Source organism: Hypanus sabinus, chromosome 4 (assembly GCF_030144855.1).
Source record: "Hypanus sabinus isolate sHypSab1 chromosome 4, sHypSab1.hap1, whole genome shotgun sequence".
Classification (NCBI taxonomy): Eukaryota; Metazoa; Chordata; class Chondrichthyes; order Myliobatiformes; family Dasyatidae; genus Hypanus; species Hypanus sabinus.
This window is the reverse complement of record NC_082709.1, coordinates 154593259-154613173: the sequence shown is the minus strand read 5'-3', so window position 1 is coordinate 154613173 and position 19915 is coordinate 154593259. Positions and strand designations below refer to the sequence as shown.

Here is a 19915-nt window from a genome sequence, read left to right as displayed (position 1 = left end):
TCTACCACTCTACCACTTCTACTGGAAGCTCGTTCCACACAGCTACCACTCTCTGAGTAAAGAAGTTCCCCCCGCCCCCCCCCCCCCCCGTGTTACCCCTAAAGAGTTGTTCATCATATATGGTGAAAATAACTAAAACAAACCAATACATTTTTATCAAGATTATTTTTAAACCTGCAGTAAGATTCAGTCCATTTGAAAAGGCAGAACAAGACATAGACATTTCATTTCCTACAGTCCCAAATGTTGACTAGAACTGGCATGTAGAAAACTAGATCCTGAGTTAATACAACTGAATGATTAAGCAAAGGCCTTTTCCCTGTTTTAATTTGTAGTAGTTGGAGTCCTAACTCAAAAGGCAAACTTTTCTTTAGAGTGGATCGTTACAAATTGCACAATGGAACATCTGTAGAAATAGTTGTAGAGTGGAAATTGCAAAACCTAGTGGAAGCTGGGTGGCAACATTTGGAAACCAGGCTGTGCAGATTCAACCAGTTTAGAGCAAATCCAATACTCTACCAAAAGTTATGGGCGTCAGAAACTGGTGGTTTCAACTTCCACATCTTCTGTCTTACTCAACAATTGTGGAAGATGTACAAGGAAATATCTTGTCATCATAAACAACTTACAAGCACAAGTACAGAAAAAAGCAAAAAACCCACTCTCTCCTAAAATCTAAATATTTCAGAGATAGAAGAAACATTTGCCTTGAAAAGAAGGTTGAAATCTGGATTCATACTTTTTCATTATGCTTTTATTTTGTTAAAAGCATACAAAACCAGCAGTTGTCATCAATCTTATCAAAATAGTAGAAAGCACACACTTTACTCCAATTTCAATATACTGCAATATATAAACACTTTATATAAATTCATTGCTTGCAACTCTTATATAATACAGTATTAATTGCAAATTCTTGCATTAATTGGTGCAGTGGTCAATCTAATGTTCTCATTGTGAATCAGCATTTCACTAAAAGCGCTATTATTCGAATAAAAGCACATTATCTGACATGATCAAGGGACATATTTTCTTAGTACTATGGTACAAGAACACATTGTTGGTGGTAGTCATCCATTTATGATTACTTCCATCAGTCTGGCCACCAATGCAGTAATCCAATATCCCACTGGAGCCAGATGATATGTATGCCCTTTACAAGGAATATCTAATTATCAACATCCAATTTCAGTGACAGTGGGAAAAAATGCCTTAAGTAGCTGTGCATGATACACAAGTTTTTTTTTCAAATTTTTCAATAATCTGATTTGAAAATAGACAAACTATTAGGAGTTCTATAGGATATAAGCAAATAGTTCATATTAACCAATCAGATAAAACAGAATTTTCAATTCTAGCTTGTGACAAAATTATGAAATGAAATTCCTTATTAAATCAGTATACGTACCCAATGATACATTTAGAATAGCTCGTTTTCTGCTGCATAAGCAGTTACCCAGTTCTCTCGATAAAACCAATCTTTCCTGCTGATGTTTTCTAACTCTTTTTTCCTCAAACTTACTCTTCTTTATTAAAAAGTCAAGAATCTACTTGGGAAGATAAGTATTCTTTATTTAAACCAGCGTGTGAGACACTGACCAAAATATCTCGCCACAATAAATTAAAACCATCAATTTGCAACAGTGATGTAGAAGAGATTATTTATTGAAAGACTGGTTAATTAGTTGTAAGTTATGATAACTCACAAAAATACAGTAGATTACTTGCAGACACCAATGTAAAAAAATCTTCCAAGTAGAAATAACATCTTGCGATGTGATTACACTTTACGGCTGAAAATTTAAAGGATAATTTTATCCCCAATGAATGTTCAAATGAAAAACTAGCAGAAATTCAAGTTTCAGATGTTGGCATTGATGTTGCAATCCAGAGAGTCTTTTGCCATCATTTTAGCATGGTTAATAAACTATTACACAGTTTATCCTTTCTACAGCACATTTCTCAAGTCACATTCACGGGATTGGGTGCTCTATGTTATTTGACCTCTAAAGCAGAAGAAAATTAGAATGAAGCTACTGCTTGTGGCCTGTAACTACCATATATATTTACTAGTTTATTTTACTTGCTACATAATTATCTTGTCCCTCCACTTAAAGTTTAAAAACTATTGACAGGACTGGAGCTCCATCACACTCCATGTGTTTACGGGAACCAGAAAAGATCTGTAATGCTGAAATGATAACAAAAACGTGGTATCCTTGGGTCTTTGTGACAGAACTCAGGATGAACAGTGCAAGACTACAATTGAAATGTATAGGTACAAGTTCAAGGTAGTCAGCACTTAATGGAAAAAGCAGCAACTGTGAATCTCTAACGTGCTCATTACATCCATGTGTTCTTAATCAACAGAACAAGCCCCAGCACAAGCACTGTAAAGAAAGATGGTGAGCTAAGAGAAGTACGAAGGAACACACAATATAAGCAGTAACCACATGCCAATGAGACAGATCGGCATCAGTACGTTCACAGCAGTGATAAAATAAAATGCAGCACCAGGGAGTTAACATGCATCTCCGAATCAGGGATTAAACTGTCAAGTGCCATGGAAGGCGGCAAATGCTGAGGGATAAAAGATGCATCAGCAGCTGGGTAAAGTCTGTGATTTTTATTATATTTATAAAGTCAACTATATCATAAAATGCTTGTGAGAGGCAGAGTTCTGATGGAATGCCCTCAATCCCCTTTACCAGTTGCAGAATTTCAACAAGTTGTACAAAATATCTTACCAGAAGGATAATTCCTATATTTAAGTTAGGCTGGAAATACTGTACTTTGCTTCTTAAAAGCACAAACAAAAGAACTAATTCAGCAATTAAGAATAACTCAATCATTATTTCAGTCATCTGCTGATATGCTCCATTAGAACTTAATGAACTGTTGAATGGCCCCTTTCATTAGGAGTAAATTAAATTTTGCCTTCTGATATTAGGTTGCCAGTAAGATCCCACAACATTAATTACAATTGTCAAATAATTAAGCCTTCACTCGATGAAGTGACTAACTTTGGGTGCCTTCTTTCTGGTTTTTGATACAAGTGGAAACTTCACATTAAAGATGCACAAGCACTCCTGTGTTAGTGGTGAGCACAGAGGGGGAATAAATCTTTCAGGAGAGTGGGAAATGTTTCCTGGGATTGGAGCAACATTGATGTCATATTCACACAGATGTCTACCCATCCTCTTGAAGTGAAAACACTGAAGGGGAATATAACATGTGATAACATGTGAAATCACCCATTTATTAAACTAATTTGAGTGACAGCTCAGTAAATGCTGATCTTAGAAAAATTTCTTTTCCCAAGACAGAATAATAGAAGAGGTAGGTTTGGAACTGCTCTCTAGGTAGATTTAGCAAGCTTTGGTTTCAATAGTGAGGCACTTAAAGACATCTTGTTCACAAAAAATTTAGTAACTGAAACGTCGCCTTCACTTCTCACTGCCTGTCTAATTATGTCAGGTCAACAAATCAAAATGATTGCCCATTCCTTCCCAGTGCTAATTTGATGAACAGACATGATCCAGAAAACTTTTGCCAGAAATACAAACTGTGGTGCACTGACAGTCGCCCTACTGGGTCCTAATGCTGAGATCACTACGGAATTCTCGGCAGGCAATGGTTGCTGTTATGTTTGAGTGAGGGCCTTTAATAAGTGGGGAAAACAAATTCTAGGATCTAAAAGCCTCATCAGGTCTCAGCAAATGATTGACTTTTGCCCTGTCCTTATCTTCCAATCTCAAGTCAAAGGAGTTGTCAACATTGATAGGAGAACTGTCATATAAACAGGTTTTGCTTTTATCAATTCATCTTCATTATACATACGTCGTTATGAGCTAGTTGTACAAGCAAGTGTACATTTCTGACACTTATCTCTAAGACACAAACTTTTCCAAAAATGGCAATTCAAGTCTTGTTGGATGACACCCCACTGTGAATTAAATATTGGAACCTTACTTTGCTGAGACGGTATGGAGAACTGAAGGCAGGTGAACAAGTATGACCCTTGACCATAAAAATAAGCATGGATGTACAGATAAATCGATACAGGAATGCACACAAATCCAAGCAGATAAACACATGTTTAAGTTCTTTAAGAGTGATCCGTTTCCTTTCACTTGTACTGAGAAGGGGGATAGAGAAATCGACTTGCTTCAAAGCCGAGAGGTCTCCAATAAACGCTTACTTGGTTGAAATCACATCCTCATTATTAATTGCTCCGGAAGATACATCCTGCAAAAAGAAAAATATTCTTTTAAAGGGGACTGTATTAAATACACATGACATTGAATCCCACTGGTTTAACCCAGATACAAGGACAGTTTACCCTGCTCAAAAATCACTACACACAACTGAATTCCAATATTCTTCTTCACATCAAACTTCCTTTTTTGGATTTGTGATGGTTATACATGGGAAAACCCTTCCAATAAACAAAGCAATGCAACTCTGCTTTAACCAGCATTATCAAGTTAGGCTCATTACCAACTGGCCCTCTTTACAGGATCCTGCTACTTGCTATTCCTCCTGTGTTATTGAGCTGTAAAGGACCACAGATCTTCGAAGAGCACTCTGAAGGCACTTAGAGACAGTAAGAAATGTGCTTCTGTAGCTTGCATGCTGTTGTTTGGTTAGATCACTGTTGCCCTGTTTGCATTACTAAACATTCAAGGAGGAAGCTGTCATGAGGCAAGGAACTAGAGAGACGTGAGAAATAAGAAGGGCATTAACAGCTCCCCCCCCCCCCCCCCAACTCACTTGCCACTCTGGTGGAGTAGAACCATGAAGTTATGGGTGTCTTGCCTTCAAGTAATGAATAGTACAGTGATGCAGCCACAGAGTCACAACTCCCCCAATTAGTTCCACTTGCCCAACATCCCTTCCTGACCTGGTTCCACTTAGCATTTTCCTTACTAAGTAGATGCAGAATCTGACACCTGTCTCCACCTCCATCCTTCCATTCCCACCCGCCTTCATCTGCTCCTTTATTCCCCAAGCCTACATCTTACCCGTCGCCTCCCAACTCTGCCCCTTCACCTCCTGCAGCCATCTGCCCATCATCTCTCTCCTCAGCTGGTTTAACCTAGCCTCTCACCTCTGTATACTGGCCTTCTCCCCTCAATAGGCCTGACTATCCCTCGAATGTCCCTCTGCCTTCACAGATGCTGCCTGATTTGTTAAGTTCCTTGAGCAGTTCTTTTTCTCCCCTTCAGTTAGTGGATCCGCTGTCTCACAGCTGTAATGTCCCACCTTTGATCCAATGTCTGGTACCGCTTGTGTGAAATATGCACATATCGTGCCCATGTGGTTTTCTCCCATTCTCTAAAAGGAGCGGGTTGGTAGGCTAATTGGCCAACAAGTTGCCCCTTGTGTATGAGAGTCGTAGGATCTGAGGTAGAAATGATGAAAATGTGGGGAAAATAGATAATGGGGAAAATAACTAGGCTAATGGGGTTGATTGATGTGTCAACCCAGACTCAATGGGCCCCAAATCCCTCCTATGCTGTATGAAAATCCTCCCAGAGGACCACAAGCTTGCCGTTGGGTTTGGAGGCTTGCAGGCCTCAATCAACCAGAAAGTTATGGTGGCTGGAGTCAGGTCTTGATGCTTTAGCTCTTGGTGGGGTCACCCATGTCAAACAGATCAAAGGGTAGAAGAGGCCAGACTAAGAATGGTCTGTTAGTCCTCCAGCTCTGACTGTTAAAGCAAAATTGTTATGAAAACAGCTCTCAAGAATCCTTCTACAGCTGAGTAGTTCCAGTCACCATGCTAAAGGAAGGAGAGGTTTTAGGGAAAAAAAACACTAGAATGTTAACTCAACTTTAGAGCTCAGGTTAAAAGGTGAGATTGGATGGGTTGGGACTGTTACCTTGGAGTAAAGGAGGCTGGGTAACCTATAGAAGTTTAGAAAATGATGAAGGGTATAGTGAGGTTGGATCGTCACAGTCTTTTCCCCCTAGTGAAGGGAGCCTAAAACTAGAAGGCATAGGTTTAAGGTGAGAGAGCAGAGGAAAGGCAAAGGGAGCCTAAGAGGCAAGATTCACCCCCACACTCCAGAATGGTGAGTTTACCGAAAGAGCTGCAAGAAGAGGGTGGCAGAGGCAGATACAGGTACAACATTTAAAAGACATTTGGCCAGATACTTGGATAGGAAAGGTTTAGCGGAGGGGTTCCCATCCTTTTTTATGCCATGGACCAATGCCATTAAGGGGTTAATGGACCTCAGGTTGGGAAGCCCTGGATTAGAGGGATGTTGGGTAAATTCTGGCAAATGGGATTAGCTCAAGACAGCACCTTGGTCAACGTGGGCGAGTTGAACCAAAGAGTTTATTTCTGTACAGTATAACTGTGAATCCAAATTCGCCCTGTGGACACATGAATTTCCCCAGGTACTCCAGTTTCTTCCCACATTGCAATGATGTACGGATAGAGTCAACTGGCCCTTGTTTAAAGCAGCAGAAGAGGTGGGTGTAGCACTTGGTGTTTCTGACAGGAATGGCCCCTCACTCCTGAGAGACTCATTTGATCAAGAGTTGATGGACATGAAAAAAAGAAACAAGTGCAAGAATGGAACTCTCACAAATACGCCAAGAGCGGGCACAATCCTGATGGCCGAATGGCCTCTCTTTCTCTGTTGTAAGAGAATATGGAAATGTGAGATTATAGCAGCCCAATATATGATTAGACTGTAAAAGAGTGATTTTACTAGCCTCTTTTTTTATTTTAATTGTAAACTAGAAAATAAAAGATCTATAAAATGTTGGGAATATGAATTTTAAAAGGGGACAGGAAATTTGCTGAAAACACACCCAAGTCAAATGAAAGATGAGAGAACTACAAGAAAGCCAAGAAGATTCAGCTGACTTGCAAAAAGTCTAATATTCGCACGAGTGCTAATTGTCCAAATTTGCTTCCTCCCTCATACTAGAGTCTCCAGCAGAAAAAGTATTAAAACTCCTCAAACTAAAAGTTTTTGACTATTGCTAGCAAAGTTTTCTTGAGTTAAGAAATTGATCAGTCATTGGAGCAATGTGACGTGATTCACAAAACCCTCTCACCTACCTCAGCATTGTCAATCTGTTGCTCAATGTCTGTTGCATTTACTTCTTCAGTTTTCAGTTCTTGATCAGCCATCTCAGAAACAACAGTTTCACTTCCTGCTGGGTTATGAACAATATTATCAGAGGTCTCATTGTCCTTATCTGCAGATTCCAGAGTAATCTTTGAATCAATATCATAGTCTTTGACATCCTCATCTTGTTTAGCAGTACATATTTCAGACTCCTGGCTTTGAGAAGACAAGGGGTCACTGGGCATCTTTTGTTCTGGTTCTTCAGATGAATGGTCAGCTGGGAGGTGAGGTGAAGTATGAGCCTCTCCCTCAGCTGAGGAGTGGGTGTTTCCATTTTGAACCTTATCAATAAAAACCTCATCATTCCCTTCCTCTGATGCTTCACTTTGTTTGGGCTCCTCTTGCTTGGCCGAGTTGTCCAACTGCTCAGTTTCTGAAGAGCCAGAGTTCCCCACGTCATCAGAGATGGATCTTCTAAATCGCCTGCTGGGCGGGCGGCGCTTTATTGATAGACGAGCTCGAGTCTAAAGGAGGTCAAAGCAAAAACAGTTGAAGTGAACCCGGACCAGATCCAGGATATGAAATGATGGGAATAAACAGATTGATAAATGTTTATTTACTATTTTCCAGGGTAGCCTCAATCAAGTCTATGCCTCTCATCTCTAAGTTAGATCTGGTGTAGATTCAGTTCCTATTAAATGGAGAGATTAGGCCTCCCCGGAGTTTCAGATAATATAAACTTCTTAAACATTAACCTGTATAATTTAATATTAATTAAAAAAAACTAATTTATATTTTAAGATGTTTTCTAATATTAAGCGTGAATTATTTTTAAACTGCGAGATAATCTTAACGATACAAATCAATTTTTTCCTCCCCCATCAGATTTCTTCTTCTCCAGCCCTTTAACTTTACTGGCCCCCCTGGCTTCGCATATCACCTTCTAATTGGTCCTCCTTTCCCCAACTTTTTATTCCGGCATTTTCACTCTTCCTTTCCAGTCTGGATGAAGAGTCTTCACCCGAAACATCAACTGTTTATTTACTCCCATAGGTGCTGCCTGACCTGCTAAGTTTCTTTAACATTTTGTGCGTTGCTCTGGATTTCCAGCGTCTGCAGAATCTCATGTTAATAATTTTTAACATTTCTTTCCCCCCTGAATAGAGTATGGCGTTCACCATCCTGACACCCAGAGGCACAGCTCCGCTGGTGTCAAAGCATTTCTAGGGACAGCACTTGCCGTTTCTGGCAGGAGCGGCCTCACTGAATAAGAGCGGACTGCACAGGCCCAGTTGCAACTTCAGGTAAAAACTGATGGCATAATGTGGAGCAGAATGGCAGCTCGCTGTGAATGAGACAGGCTGACTGATACCAATCAGTTACTGCATGGTTCTCTCTGTGGAAAAACATTCCTTCCTCATTTCTGAAACACAGCTCCCTCCGAGCCAACATCCATTTAGCTATCCACCTTCTACTGATCTTGTTCCTCCTCACTCTGCTATCTAACAAGCTCACCTTACTCAATTCAGATCAGAACCAAGGGGCCACTAGAAGCCTGTAATCATCTGTGCTGCCATGAATTCAATTTTTTTTTTTAAAAAAAGACATGACTAGTTTTGCTCAATATTTTCTGCACATTCTGCTTCTGCTTCACAGCTCAGTGGCCTTGCAGATTCACAGCTCCAGAGTGAACAGCTTTGGCTTTGAAAGCAATGGACTTTGCTTGGCCTGATCAACTGGTAATACCAATTACAAACCATACCGTGGGTAATAAAGTGGATTCCAGACATCCAATACTGATTCTGGTTAATTGGGACACTTTGGGATATTTTGGCCCAATTAAGCAGCTGCTCTAATTAGATAAAGTTTTATGGAAATAGTTAAAAGTGTATAAAAAAGACAAACTACAGTTTAACTGAGTAACAAACTAGGCATATAAATAAAATACAGAAATTAAAACATTACCAAAACTATGACAGTACTATAAAACTAATAGTTATCAGAGGAATTCAGTGAACATTGCCGCATTCTTTGATTGACTAGAAATGAACAAAATCTGCACAGACACCTATGAAGTACAGTGCTTTTGATCGTTTGTATATTTTAATATTATCATTTAATAATATCTTCCAAATATTCAATTTTCATTTTACACCGCACGCTGTCGGAGCAGTGCTGTCAAGATAATCAAGGACATGACCCACCCAGCCAACACACTTTTTGTCCCTCTTCCCTCCGGGAGAAGGTTCAGGAGCATGAAGATTCGTACGGCCAGATTTAGGAACAGCTTCTTTCCAACTGTGATAAGACTGCTGAACAGATCCTGACCCGGATCTGGGCCGTACCTTCCAAATATCTGGACCTGACTTGCACTACCTTACTTCCCCTTTTCTATTTTCTAATTAAGATTTATAATTTACATTTTTATTATATTTCATTTGATTTGTACTTCAGGGAGTGCGAAGCGTAGAATCAAATATCACTGCGATGATTGTACGCTCTAGTATCAATTGTTTGGTGACAATAAAGTAAAGTAATATTCCAGATGATTGTCAATATCCTAACTCTTTATAGTACCTAACTTGCTGAAGTAGAGAAATCGTTTCATTTTCACTCACGGCCGTTTCTGGCATCTCCAAGCCTGAATGCTTGAAGCCACAGTGAGCAACACAGTTCCAAATTGTCTTGCTGCTTATTTCCTCGCCAGCTGTCAATGATAAAAATCACTGGTTTTTGAACACAGACATTCACAGCTGATGCTATTTAAGAACTGTTCAAGCACAGTGTACTGTCTCACGGTCTGGCAAGTGCACATGACTGATGCTAATTAGAAACTGTTTGGCAACAGACTCCTGTCCTAATTAAGTGGCATAGTGTCCAAAATAAACAAAGGGAATCCCGACTATTTTCTTGATTCGCTTTTGTTCTTTGAGAGTTGTCCCAAATAAGTGGCCGCCCCAATTAACTGATGGCCCAGTTAACCAGAATCCACTGTTTTTTGTTAAGAAGTCACACATAGGATGATAGCAAATTGGAACTCCTCTTCAAACAGCAATTGATGCTCGGTCAATGGCTAATTTTAAAATGAATACAGTAAACCAAAAATATTAAGGGACACAAGAGAAAAGAGACTATTGCAATATGTGCACCAATCAGCCATTGAACGGCACAGAATATTTGAGGGGTTAATCCCCCACCCCCCAAGTACCTGAAAAGAGTCCAATAAGTTCAATACTCAGCCTGGTGCTCCAAATTTACCTTGTGCAAACTCTGCAAAGTTTCTGCTTCTTTGGGTTGGTCACCTGTAGCTGGGGTTCCATCTGATTCACTGGATACTGAGCGTGCTCCAGGGCTTTCAGGAGTAGAAGCTGGACTAGCAAAAGGCGAGGCGGAGGGTTTTAGAGGGCTCTTTGGACCAGCTCCAGGCATGAGAGCAGCCGGGGAGATAAGTAAGGCCGCCTAAATATTGAAGGAGATGAAGGTTACAGTACATTTTCTCTCCAAGTTCTTTCTTTTACCTCTCCGCTAGCAATCTGTACATGGCCCTCCAAATCTCTCTTCTTCTCTATAGTTTCTCATCACTGAGGAACAAAAAGCTAAGTTCATCTTGCATTGACTGGGATTTGAGTGTTTTTAAAAACCTGAATGATCAGTATTAGGAAAATCATGTGGCTGTCGGTTTTCTTGCTCGCTTTAAATTTTAAGAGATGTGCAGTTGTTAACCGACACCAAGTCTGCTGATTAGACATCACATAGCAGTTCCGTCTGAATACATCATACTTTCTTAGCTCTGAATTATAACATTAAGTGTAAATATTCGGTATACCATTAAATATTTAGCAAGTAGCCAAGTCAAAAAGCTTTTAAGGCTGCAAGCAAGCATACAAATTTAATTTGTTTTAAGGCCGTTCATACTGCTTTTGGAAGAGAACAAAATTTTCCAGAATGCTTTCTCCTTGTGGATGACATCTCTCATAAATCTTGTTCATTAAAAGGACCCACCAATCAAAATAGAAACCTAGTGATGCTAGTGAACCCATTATAGATCAGCTCATGTTTCTAAAGCTGCCTGTTATTTTATTGTATAGCTGTGCTACATATCATTTACCCGCAGACAATGGACGCCAGTTGCAAATATTCCCAGAAACACACCTGGAGCTTTTCAATGTGCGGAGAGGAAATTTTCAATTTCAACTTTGGATGATGACAGGCTTCGTTAGCAGGTTGCTTCTGTGTGCATAAAGTTATAAAACAAGTTGAGAAGCATTTAGTACTTTGACTATTTCAATTCATTTTGGAGTAGTTTTGGCAAATAAAGCAATTCATACAGTAAGACCTTGACAGTATTTGGGCATAGGCCAAGTTATTTTCATGAAAGTGATGTGTCAAACATTAACCTTTTCAGAATAATAAGGCAAACCATCTATTTTCGGTCATTGAGACTCACTGCCAATATCCTGGGGTTTACCAGTGACCTGAGCTCAACTGGATCAGTCACATACATATTGCAGTGACAAGGGGAAGTTGGGAGACTTTTATAAAATTTACCACAGATATCTGCCCAGGCTGCTCTGACACTTCTCAAAATCCTGTCCTTTTATATTTGCAGGTTAAGGGCAGCAGGCAGATAGGATACCAGTACTGCATATTCCCCTTCAAGGGTTCTGTAAGAGGTAGTGGTAGAGATTGTGGTGGCATTAGAAATGATCTTTCAAAAATCATTGGACTCTGGCATGGTGCCGGAAGACTGGAAAATTGCAAATGTCATTCCACTCCTTAAGAAAGGAGGTAGGCAGCAGAAAGGAAATTATAGACCAGTTAGTCTCACCTCAGTGGAAGATGTTAGAGTCAATTGTTAAGGATGAGGTGATGGAGTACTTGGTGACACAGGACAAGATAGGACAAAGTCAGCATGGTTTCCTTCAGGGAAAATCCTGCCTGATTAACCTGTTGGAATTCCTTGGGGAGATTACAAATAGGATAGATAAAGGAGATGCATTGGATGTTGTATATCTGGACTTTCAGAAGGCCTTTGACAAGGTGATGCACGTAAGGCTGCTTACCAAAGTAAGAGCCCATGGTATTACAGGAAAGTTACTAACATGGTTAGAGCATTGGCTGATTGGTAGGAGGCAGTGAGTGGGAATAAAAGGATCCTTTTCTGGTTGGCTGCCAGTGACTAGTGGTGTTCCACAGGTGTCGGTGTTGGGACCACTTCTTTTTATGCTGTATATAAATGATTTAGACGATGGAATAGATTACTTTGTTGCCAAGTTTGCAGATGATACAAAGATTGGTGGAGGGGCAGGTAGTGTTGAAGAAACAGGTAGGATGCAGAAGGACTTAGACAGATTAGGAGAATGGGCAAGAACGTTGCAAATGAAATACAATATTGGAAAATGCATGGGCATGCACTTTGGTAGTACAAAAAAATGTGAGGACTATTTTATTTTCTAAATTGGGAGAAAATCCAGGAATCTGAGATGCAGAGGGACTTGGGAGTCCTTGTGCAGAACACCCTGAAGGTTAACTTGCAGGTCGAGTCAGTGGTGAGGAAGGCAAATGCAATGTTAGCCTTCATTTCAAGAGGTCTAGAATACAAGAGCAGGGATGTGACGCTGAGGCTTTTTAAGGCAGTGGTCTCATTGAAACCTTTCAAATGTTGAAAGACCTAAACAGGGTAGAAGTAGAAAGGAAGTTTCCCATGGTGGGAGAGTCTAGGACAAGAGGGCACAGCCTCAGGATAGAGGGGCGCCCTTTCAAAACAGATGTGGAGAAATTTCTTTAGCCAAAGGATGAGGAATTTGTTGCCACATGCAGGTGTGGAGGCCAGGTCATTGGGTGTATTTAAGGCAGAGGTTGATAGGTTCTTGATTGGACATGGCATCAAAGGTTACGGGGAAAAAGGCCAGGAACTGGGGTCGTGGAGGAGATTAAAAACAATCAGCCATGATTGAATGGCAGGGCAGACTCGATGGGCCAGATGGCCTAATTCTGCTCCTCTGTCTTATGGTCTAAATTGCACACCATCCTGATGGAAAATATACCACGTCATCACTGGGTTTAAATCCTGAAAATTTCTATACACCATTTTGTGAGCATCTTCATCAGAAGGATTGCAATGATTCAAGATGGTGGCACACTCCCATAACTGTCTGCTCAAGGATGGGAAATAAAGGCTGGGCTTGCCAGCCATGCCCACATCCAAATGCACAGACTTCAAGACTGAGGGATAAAGTAATCTACAGAATATACATTTTTTTTAAAAATTAATTTTATTTAGAAAAGATCTCTCTGGCTCTGTGAGCTGTGTCACCTAGCAACCCATTGACAACTCCCAATTTAACGCTAACCTAATTACTGGATAATTTACAATGACCAATTAACCAATATGTCTTTGGACTGTGGGAGAAAACTGCAGCACACGGAGGAAAGCCATGTATTCAACAGGGAGGACATAGAGACTGCTTACAGATGACATTGGAATTGAACTCTGAACTCCGATGGCAAGCTGTAATAGTGTTGTGCTGACCGCTATACTATGGTAGTTTAATTATGTGTATATATATATAAAATGAAATCATGGATGACTTACCTCATTTCCATTGTGATCACTCTCAGTTTTCACACTATTGTTGTTACCAAACAAAGGAAGCGAGCAAGGAGGCTTCTTACGGATTGGTCCTCTAGGGCATTTCTGTGCAAAGAATGAACAGAATCATTTTTAATAGCACATTTCAACATTTTCACAACATCTTAAAAGGGCTTTATCGGGAAGCACTTCCAGGTACAGTAGCATAATAACTGAGACAGTGAACTGGAGGTCATGCTTACAAATTATGAATTGAACAAGATTCATTTGGTAATTTTGGGTAGGGGAGAGGAAGTGTAAAATAGTGCTAAAATATGCTATTTCTTTTGAAACTATCAAATCAGTTCACCAATATTAAATAGTTGTAATTATCAGAGAGATGTTATCTTTTATGTCTGGACAGGGAACCCAGATAGAGCATCATAGATTTATATAGTAGACGTGAACAGTTTAAACCTTGCATCACTATTAACAATTCATTAAACCAAAACTAACCTATTCTTATAAGGTGATTTGAATACATACCTTGTCCTTTTCCACGGTGTCACTGGTTTTGTGACTGAATTTTGAGGCTATTGCAGCAACTGACAAGGGCTTTTCTTCCATGGTTTGAGTTGGTTCGGGGTCTCCTAAAATGGCAAAGAGCAGATATACAAATGAGGACTCACATTTTATTCGACGGCGTCCAATCAAATTCAGAGGCAGTATAATCTCAGTCATCCAGATGCTTGGACTTTCATTCAACGTGAAACATCGATTACAATTAGACAAAGTTCAATCTACCTAATCCTCTGTATCTGGATTTTGTTGCACTGTGTGACCTCCTCAGGGTAATGCTCAGACAGGCGTGCTGATAGTTTCATTAACCCAGCAAACATTAATTCTGGGCCATTACATCATTATCTATGAAGAAACATGTCCAGAATTGATTTTCCCTTCCCTTCGTTTCCCAAATTGACTGTGGCAGATTGCTACGAGAACAAACTCATGCCTGGAGATCTCCACATCAATCATGTTCATAATCCATACACCTACAGTTACCACACACTGCAATAAAAACCACAAGGTATAGGAGCAGAATTAGGACACTTGGCCCATTGAGTATGCTCTGCCATTTCATCGAGGCTGATGCATTTCCCTCCCAGACCCAATCTCCTGCCTTCTCTCCGTATCTCTTCATGCCCTGACCAATCAACATTCTAATAACCTCTACCGTAAATATAGCTAAAGATTTGGCCTCCACCGCCAACTGTGGCAATGAATTCCACATTCACCACTCTCTGGCTAAAGAAGTTCCTCCTCACCTCTGCTCTAAAAGGATGTCCCTCTAATCTGAGGCTGTGTCCCCTGGTCCTACCCTCTCCCATCCTAAGAGACATCCTCTCCACATCCACTCTATCGAGGCCTTTCAATACAGTCTATGATAGTGAAGCCCTATAACACCTGGCGCTAAAGAAGGCAGTGACTCTCAGAGCAAGATGTCTTAGAAGATGCCAGGAGGCAGGTTATGATTGTCAATGTGCTCGAGATGTTTGGAGGTGCCCTGGTAGCACAGGGGTTAGCCCAACGCCCTTACAGCTCCAGAGTTCAGAGTTCAATTCCATCACTGTCTGGAAGAAGTTTGTGCGTTCTCCCCACGTGACCGCGTGGATTTCCTCCAGATTCTTCCCACAGTCCAAAGGCATATGGGTTAGTAAGGTAATTGGTCATTGTAGATTGTCCAGTGATTTGTACTTATGATCCCCACCTTCCACGCTCCCTTCTCTCTGCTGCCATCAGGAAGGAGGTACAGGAGCCTCAGGACCCACACCACCAGGTTCAGGAACAGCTATTACCCCTCAGCTGTTAGGTTCTTGAACCAAAAGGGGACATCACTCAACTAACAACATAGAAATCTTTGCACATCACTGGCCCCTCAGCCCACAATGTTGTGCTGACCATGTAACCTCCTCTACAAACAACATAAGCATCTCATCACCGAACTGTTCCCATACCTATGGACTCACATTCAAGGACTTTCCATTTCTTGTTCTCAATATTTATTCATTATTATTCTTTTCTCTTTTTGTATTTGTGCTACTTATTAGCTTTTGCTCATTATTTGTCCATTCTGTTGGGCGTGGGCTAGCATGGATTCTACTGAGTTTCTTATGTTTATCATGTATGCCCAAAAGAAAATGAATCTCCGGGTTGGACATGGTGCCATATTTACTTTGATAATAAATTTACTTTGAACTTTGAATCAGCATAATCCCTTCAATATTGTGTGGAGAATCTAGCTATGCAAATAGTTTATGTAGGATTAGTGACCAACACTCAAGTTCTCTCAAATAGTAGCCATCTGTTGCCAGAGGAAATTTACTTCTCCTTTGAGGGCGCATCCTAGGAGGGTTGAAAGCCCCCAAACTGCTGACAGGCCACAGTACTTACAGAGAAAAAAGAGAAAGCCAATGATGAAGGACTCCAGGAAACTTCTGGCCTGTGATAATCGCAACCTTCTTTGTAGGCACTTAGAAAGCCTCCTTTGTGCTGCAGTTTGTAGATTGGTAATTTGATGGGGATGATCGACAGCAGGCACCGGCTTCTACCGTCATGCTGGAGTTGAAAGCTGTGTCAAACTGGAAGGGTTTACCCCCCCCCCCCCACACACACACTCAAACTGAGCAGTACAAAGCTGCTCATGAATACGTAACATCACTATTAATAAAACTTCAATGCTCTACTGATAACTGGGAAAGATGAGTGGGGTTGGATGAATCCCATTTGGTTGAAAGGAAATCACTGAGCAACTTGCGCTGTGGCTAAATCCAGTGGTACAGTGCAGGAAACTTGGCAGGGAACTGTGGAAACTCTGCTAACTACACCATGACACTGAGTAAAACTGGATTATGCCCACACATGCTGCGAGATCTTGACCCCCTCCTTCACCATCAAGGCATGGATCAAAATCAGTCCAAACAGAAAGGGCAAGTCTCCTTTCTGGACGAGTTCAGATTTGAAGCGTTAATCTTGCTCTGATACGTGTGGGTTCTGCTAGAAATTTCCCAGAAGGTTAATAAATTATATTGTATGTTTATGATGTCTCTGATATAAAGACATGCACAGGTCAGGAACCCCCATGGCACACGGCATCACAAGCATTGCTCAATCAGTAGGCCGGGATATAGTTAACACTGAGTTTAAGTCTGTCAGTGAAGGTGAGTGCATTAGTCATTTTCTTCGTGTTACTCATAACAAAAATTCAAATAAAAAAAGAACATTTTTAACCATTCACAGTATGATATAATCAGACAGATGCCTAAAATGGCATCTTAAAATATGTGGTGTACAGGATTTAAAATTAGAGTTGTGACAGAATGCACAGATAAAAACTAATCATTAATACTTAAGTACTTCTTTCATCTGTTTGCATTTTTTCCTTTGGAAGCTGACATCCAACTCTAGCGACACTCCCACCTGATGCATCCTGTTCACACTTTCAAACATATTTTTCGTTCCATACTTGGGACTTATAAATAGAAAAGTTGTGACTTAAAAATACATCCAGCTGTCATTACACTGTTGGAGCTTTAGGGTATGTGCACCAACAGATAATAGAAACTTGTGGCTGTAAGTATTTTGGTAAATCACAGACAGTAGCACCAGCCATACATTTAAATGAGCACTACAAAACTCAGTTTTCACAGAGCTGCCTGCAAAGTCTCTCACAATCATTTTTGAAGTTCAAGCAGAAAGCAACTATTGGAAGCCCAGTCTTGGTGATGGCACTCTGCCAGAAATGCCATTATCAGCTTTGTCAAGACCGCATAACATCTCAGAACTGTCAGAATACTGTGCTGTACTTATTCCAACGCACAACGAAAAGAGTTATACAACATTGGAAAAATCTGTTATAAAATTGGTTCTCAATCTTTAATATATCTTAAATACTTGCAACTAACACTTCTTGGCACTTGTTGCTTGACAAAAACAGGTTGCAAGGCAAGAAACTGAATATGGACAATGTTGCAAAACAAACTATTTCATTAGTAACCCAAAGGATGTCCCACCCAATATTTGGTTTTGTTAACCTCAACCATATTGTGCATGTAATTCAGAGCTTTAAATAACAGCAAGCAATTTGAATAAAAGGTCAATCAAAACTGTTAATTCTGATATCTTTCCTCTGCAGCACTGCCCAGCCCACTTAGCATTTCAGATTTTAAACACACTCTTTATGTGCAAGTGTTCAGCTGCAGCCTTGCCATCAGAGTAGTTTCATCATGTAATTACTCAAGAATGTGTAAAATTATATTTTGTTCCTAAGCAGAATGGAGTGTGATTTTATTTTTAATTTTAATAATAAATGTTCATTCCGTAAAGTTGCACACGGTGAAACACAGTTTCGGTGGACAGAGAAAACATGAGTCAGTAGTTCAGATGGGCAACCTACAACAGAACAGGGCAGTTCTACCTCAAACTGTAGAATTTGATAGAAAGTTACTGCAATATGCCTAGACAGATGATGAGGTGCTTTCCCTCAAACTAACTTTGGGCCTCATTGGAACAGTACAGAGTGTCTAACATATAGGATAGGAGTGAGAGAATTAACATGGCAGGCGCAGTGTCACCCCAGAACTACGTGCAGGCGCTCGGCAAAACATTTACATATAATTTCTATAATAAATGAATCATTAGAGGCAAAGGAAATGTGTGAGTGAGTGTCAGATTGAAGTAATGATGACTAGGAAGGTAGTAAATTGGATTAGATATTGGCTTTGTGGGAGAAGCCAGGGAGTGACACTAGAGGGTTGCCTCTCTGACTGGAGGCCTGTGACTGGTGGTTTGGCGCTAGGCCCTTTGTTGTTTGCCATCTATATCGACAATCTGGACAATAATGTGGTTAAATAGATCAGCAAATTTGCAGCTGACACCAGGATTGGGGGTGTGGTAGACAGCGTTGAAGGCTATCGTGGCTTGCAGAGGCCTCTTGCATCAGCTGGAAAATTGACAGATGGAATCTAACGTAGACAAGTGTGAGGTTTTGCACTTCAGTAGGACCAATGAGGATAGGTCTTGCACAGTAAACGATAGGGCACTGAGGAGTGAGATAGAACAAAGGGATCTGGGAACACAGGTACATAATTCACTGAAAGTGGCATCACAGGTAGATAGCGTCATAAAGAAAGCTTTTGGTACATTGGCCTTCATAAATCAATGCAATGAGTACAGGAGATGTTGTATAAGACATTGGCGAGGCGTAATGTGCAGTTTTGGTCACCTACAGGAAAGATGTAAACAAGTTTGAAAGAGTGCAGAGAAAACTTACAGCCTGGAGGACCTGAGTTACAAGGAAAGATTGAATAGGTTAGAACTGTATTCTTTAGAACGTAGAAGATTGAGAGGAGATTTGGTAGAGGAATACAAAATTACGAGGGGTATAGAAAGTGTAAATACAAGCAGGCTTTTTCCACTGAGGTTGGGTGGGACCCCAAGCAGAGGTGAAACGTGAAAAGTTTAAGGGGAACACGAGGAGAAACTTCTTCACTCAGAGGACCGTGAGAGTGTGGAATGAGCTGCCAGCACAAGTGGTCCATACGAGCTCGTTTTCAATGATTAAGAGCAATTTGGATAAGTACATAGATACTAGGGATATGGAGGGCTATGGTCCTGGTTGTAGGCCGATGGGAGTAGACAGTTTAAATGGTTTTGGCATGGACTAGATGGGCCAGAGGGCCTGTTTCTGTGCTGTACATTTCAACTCCATGAAAGGAATGGAACGGCAAGAGAACCTTGGATGCCCAGTGAGGTAGTTAAGTTAGTCAAAAAGGAAAAGTGTGTAAATTTTCAGAAGTTAGGAACCCTTGAGGAGTACAAGGAGCTGGAAAAGAACTAGAGAAGGGAACTAGGGAAGCCAAGGGGGGGCCATGAAAAGTCCTTGGCAAGTAGGGTTAAGATGAATCTCAAGGCATTCTAAACATAAAATCAAGAGTAAGGGAATAACTAGTGAGAGGGTACAACCACTCAAACTTGAGGGGGTACATTTACTTGGATGTGGAGAATGTGAATGAGGTCCTTAATGAGTATTTTGCTTCAATATTTGCCAAGGAAAAAGGATAGGGAATGCCATGAGATCAGTGATGAACATAAAGGTATGTTCGGGTGTTTAGAGGTCAAGGAGGAGGAAGTGTTAAGCCTTGTAGAGTATTAAAATGGTTAAGTCTCCAGGGTCTGATGGGTTTTACCCCAGGTTATT

The 19915-nt window shown here is 40.6% G+C and overlaps 1 protein-coding gene across 4 annotated transcripts in view; it reads right to left on the bottom strand.

Moving 5' to 3' along the window:
- Nucleotides 1–732: 732 nt before the first annotated feature.
- The window catches only part of LOC132393375 (capZ-interacting protein-like), a 53230-nt gene continuing 34047 nt past the window's right edge, over nucleotides 733–19915 (bottom strand). For all 4 annotated transcript variants that reach the window (XM_059968502.1, XM_059968503.1, XM_059968504.1 and 1 more), the window contains exons 2-7: nucleotides 14206–14309; nucleotides 13684–13785; nucleotides 11241–11318; nucleotides 10347–10547; nucleotides 7079–7612; nucleotides 733–4248 (exon numbers count right to left, since the gene is read on the bottom strand). In XM_059968502.1, coding sequence (XP_059824485.1) covers nucleotides 4198–4248; nucleotides 7079–7612; nucleotides 10347–10547; nucleotides 11241–11318; nucleotides 13684–13785; nucleotides 14206–14309 — 1070 coding nt within the window. In that variant the 3' untranslated portion in view covers nucleotides 733–4197. The remainder of the gene's footprint in view (nucleotides 4249–7078; nucleotides 7613–10346; nucleotides 10548–11240; nucleotides 11319–13683; nucleotides 13786–14205; nucleotides 14310–19915) is intronic.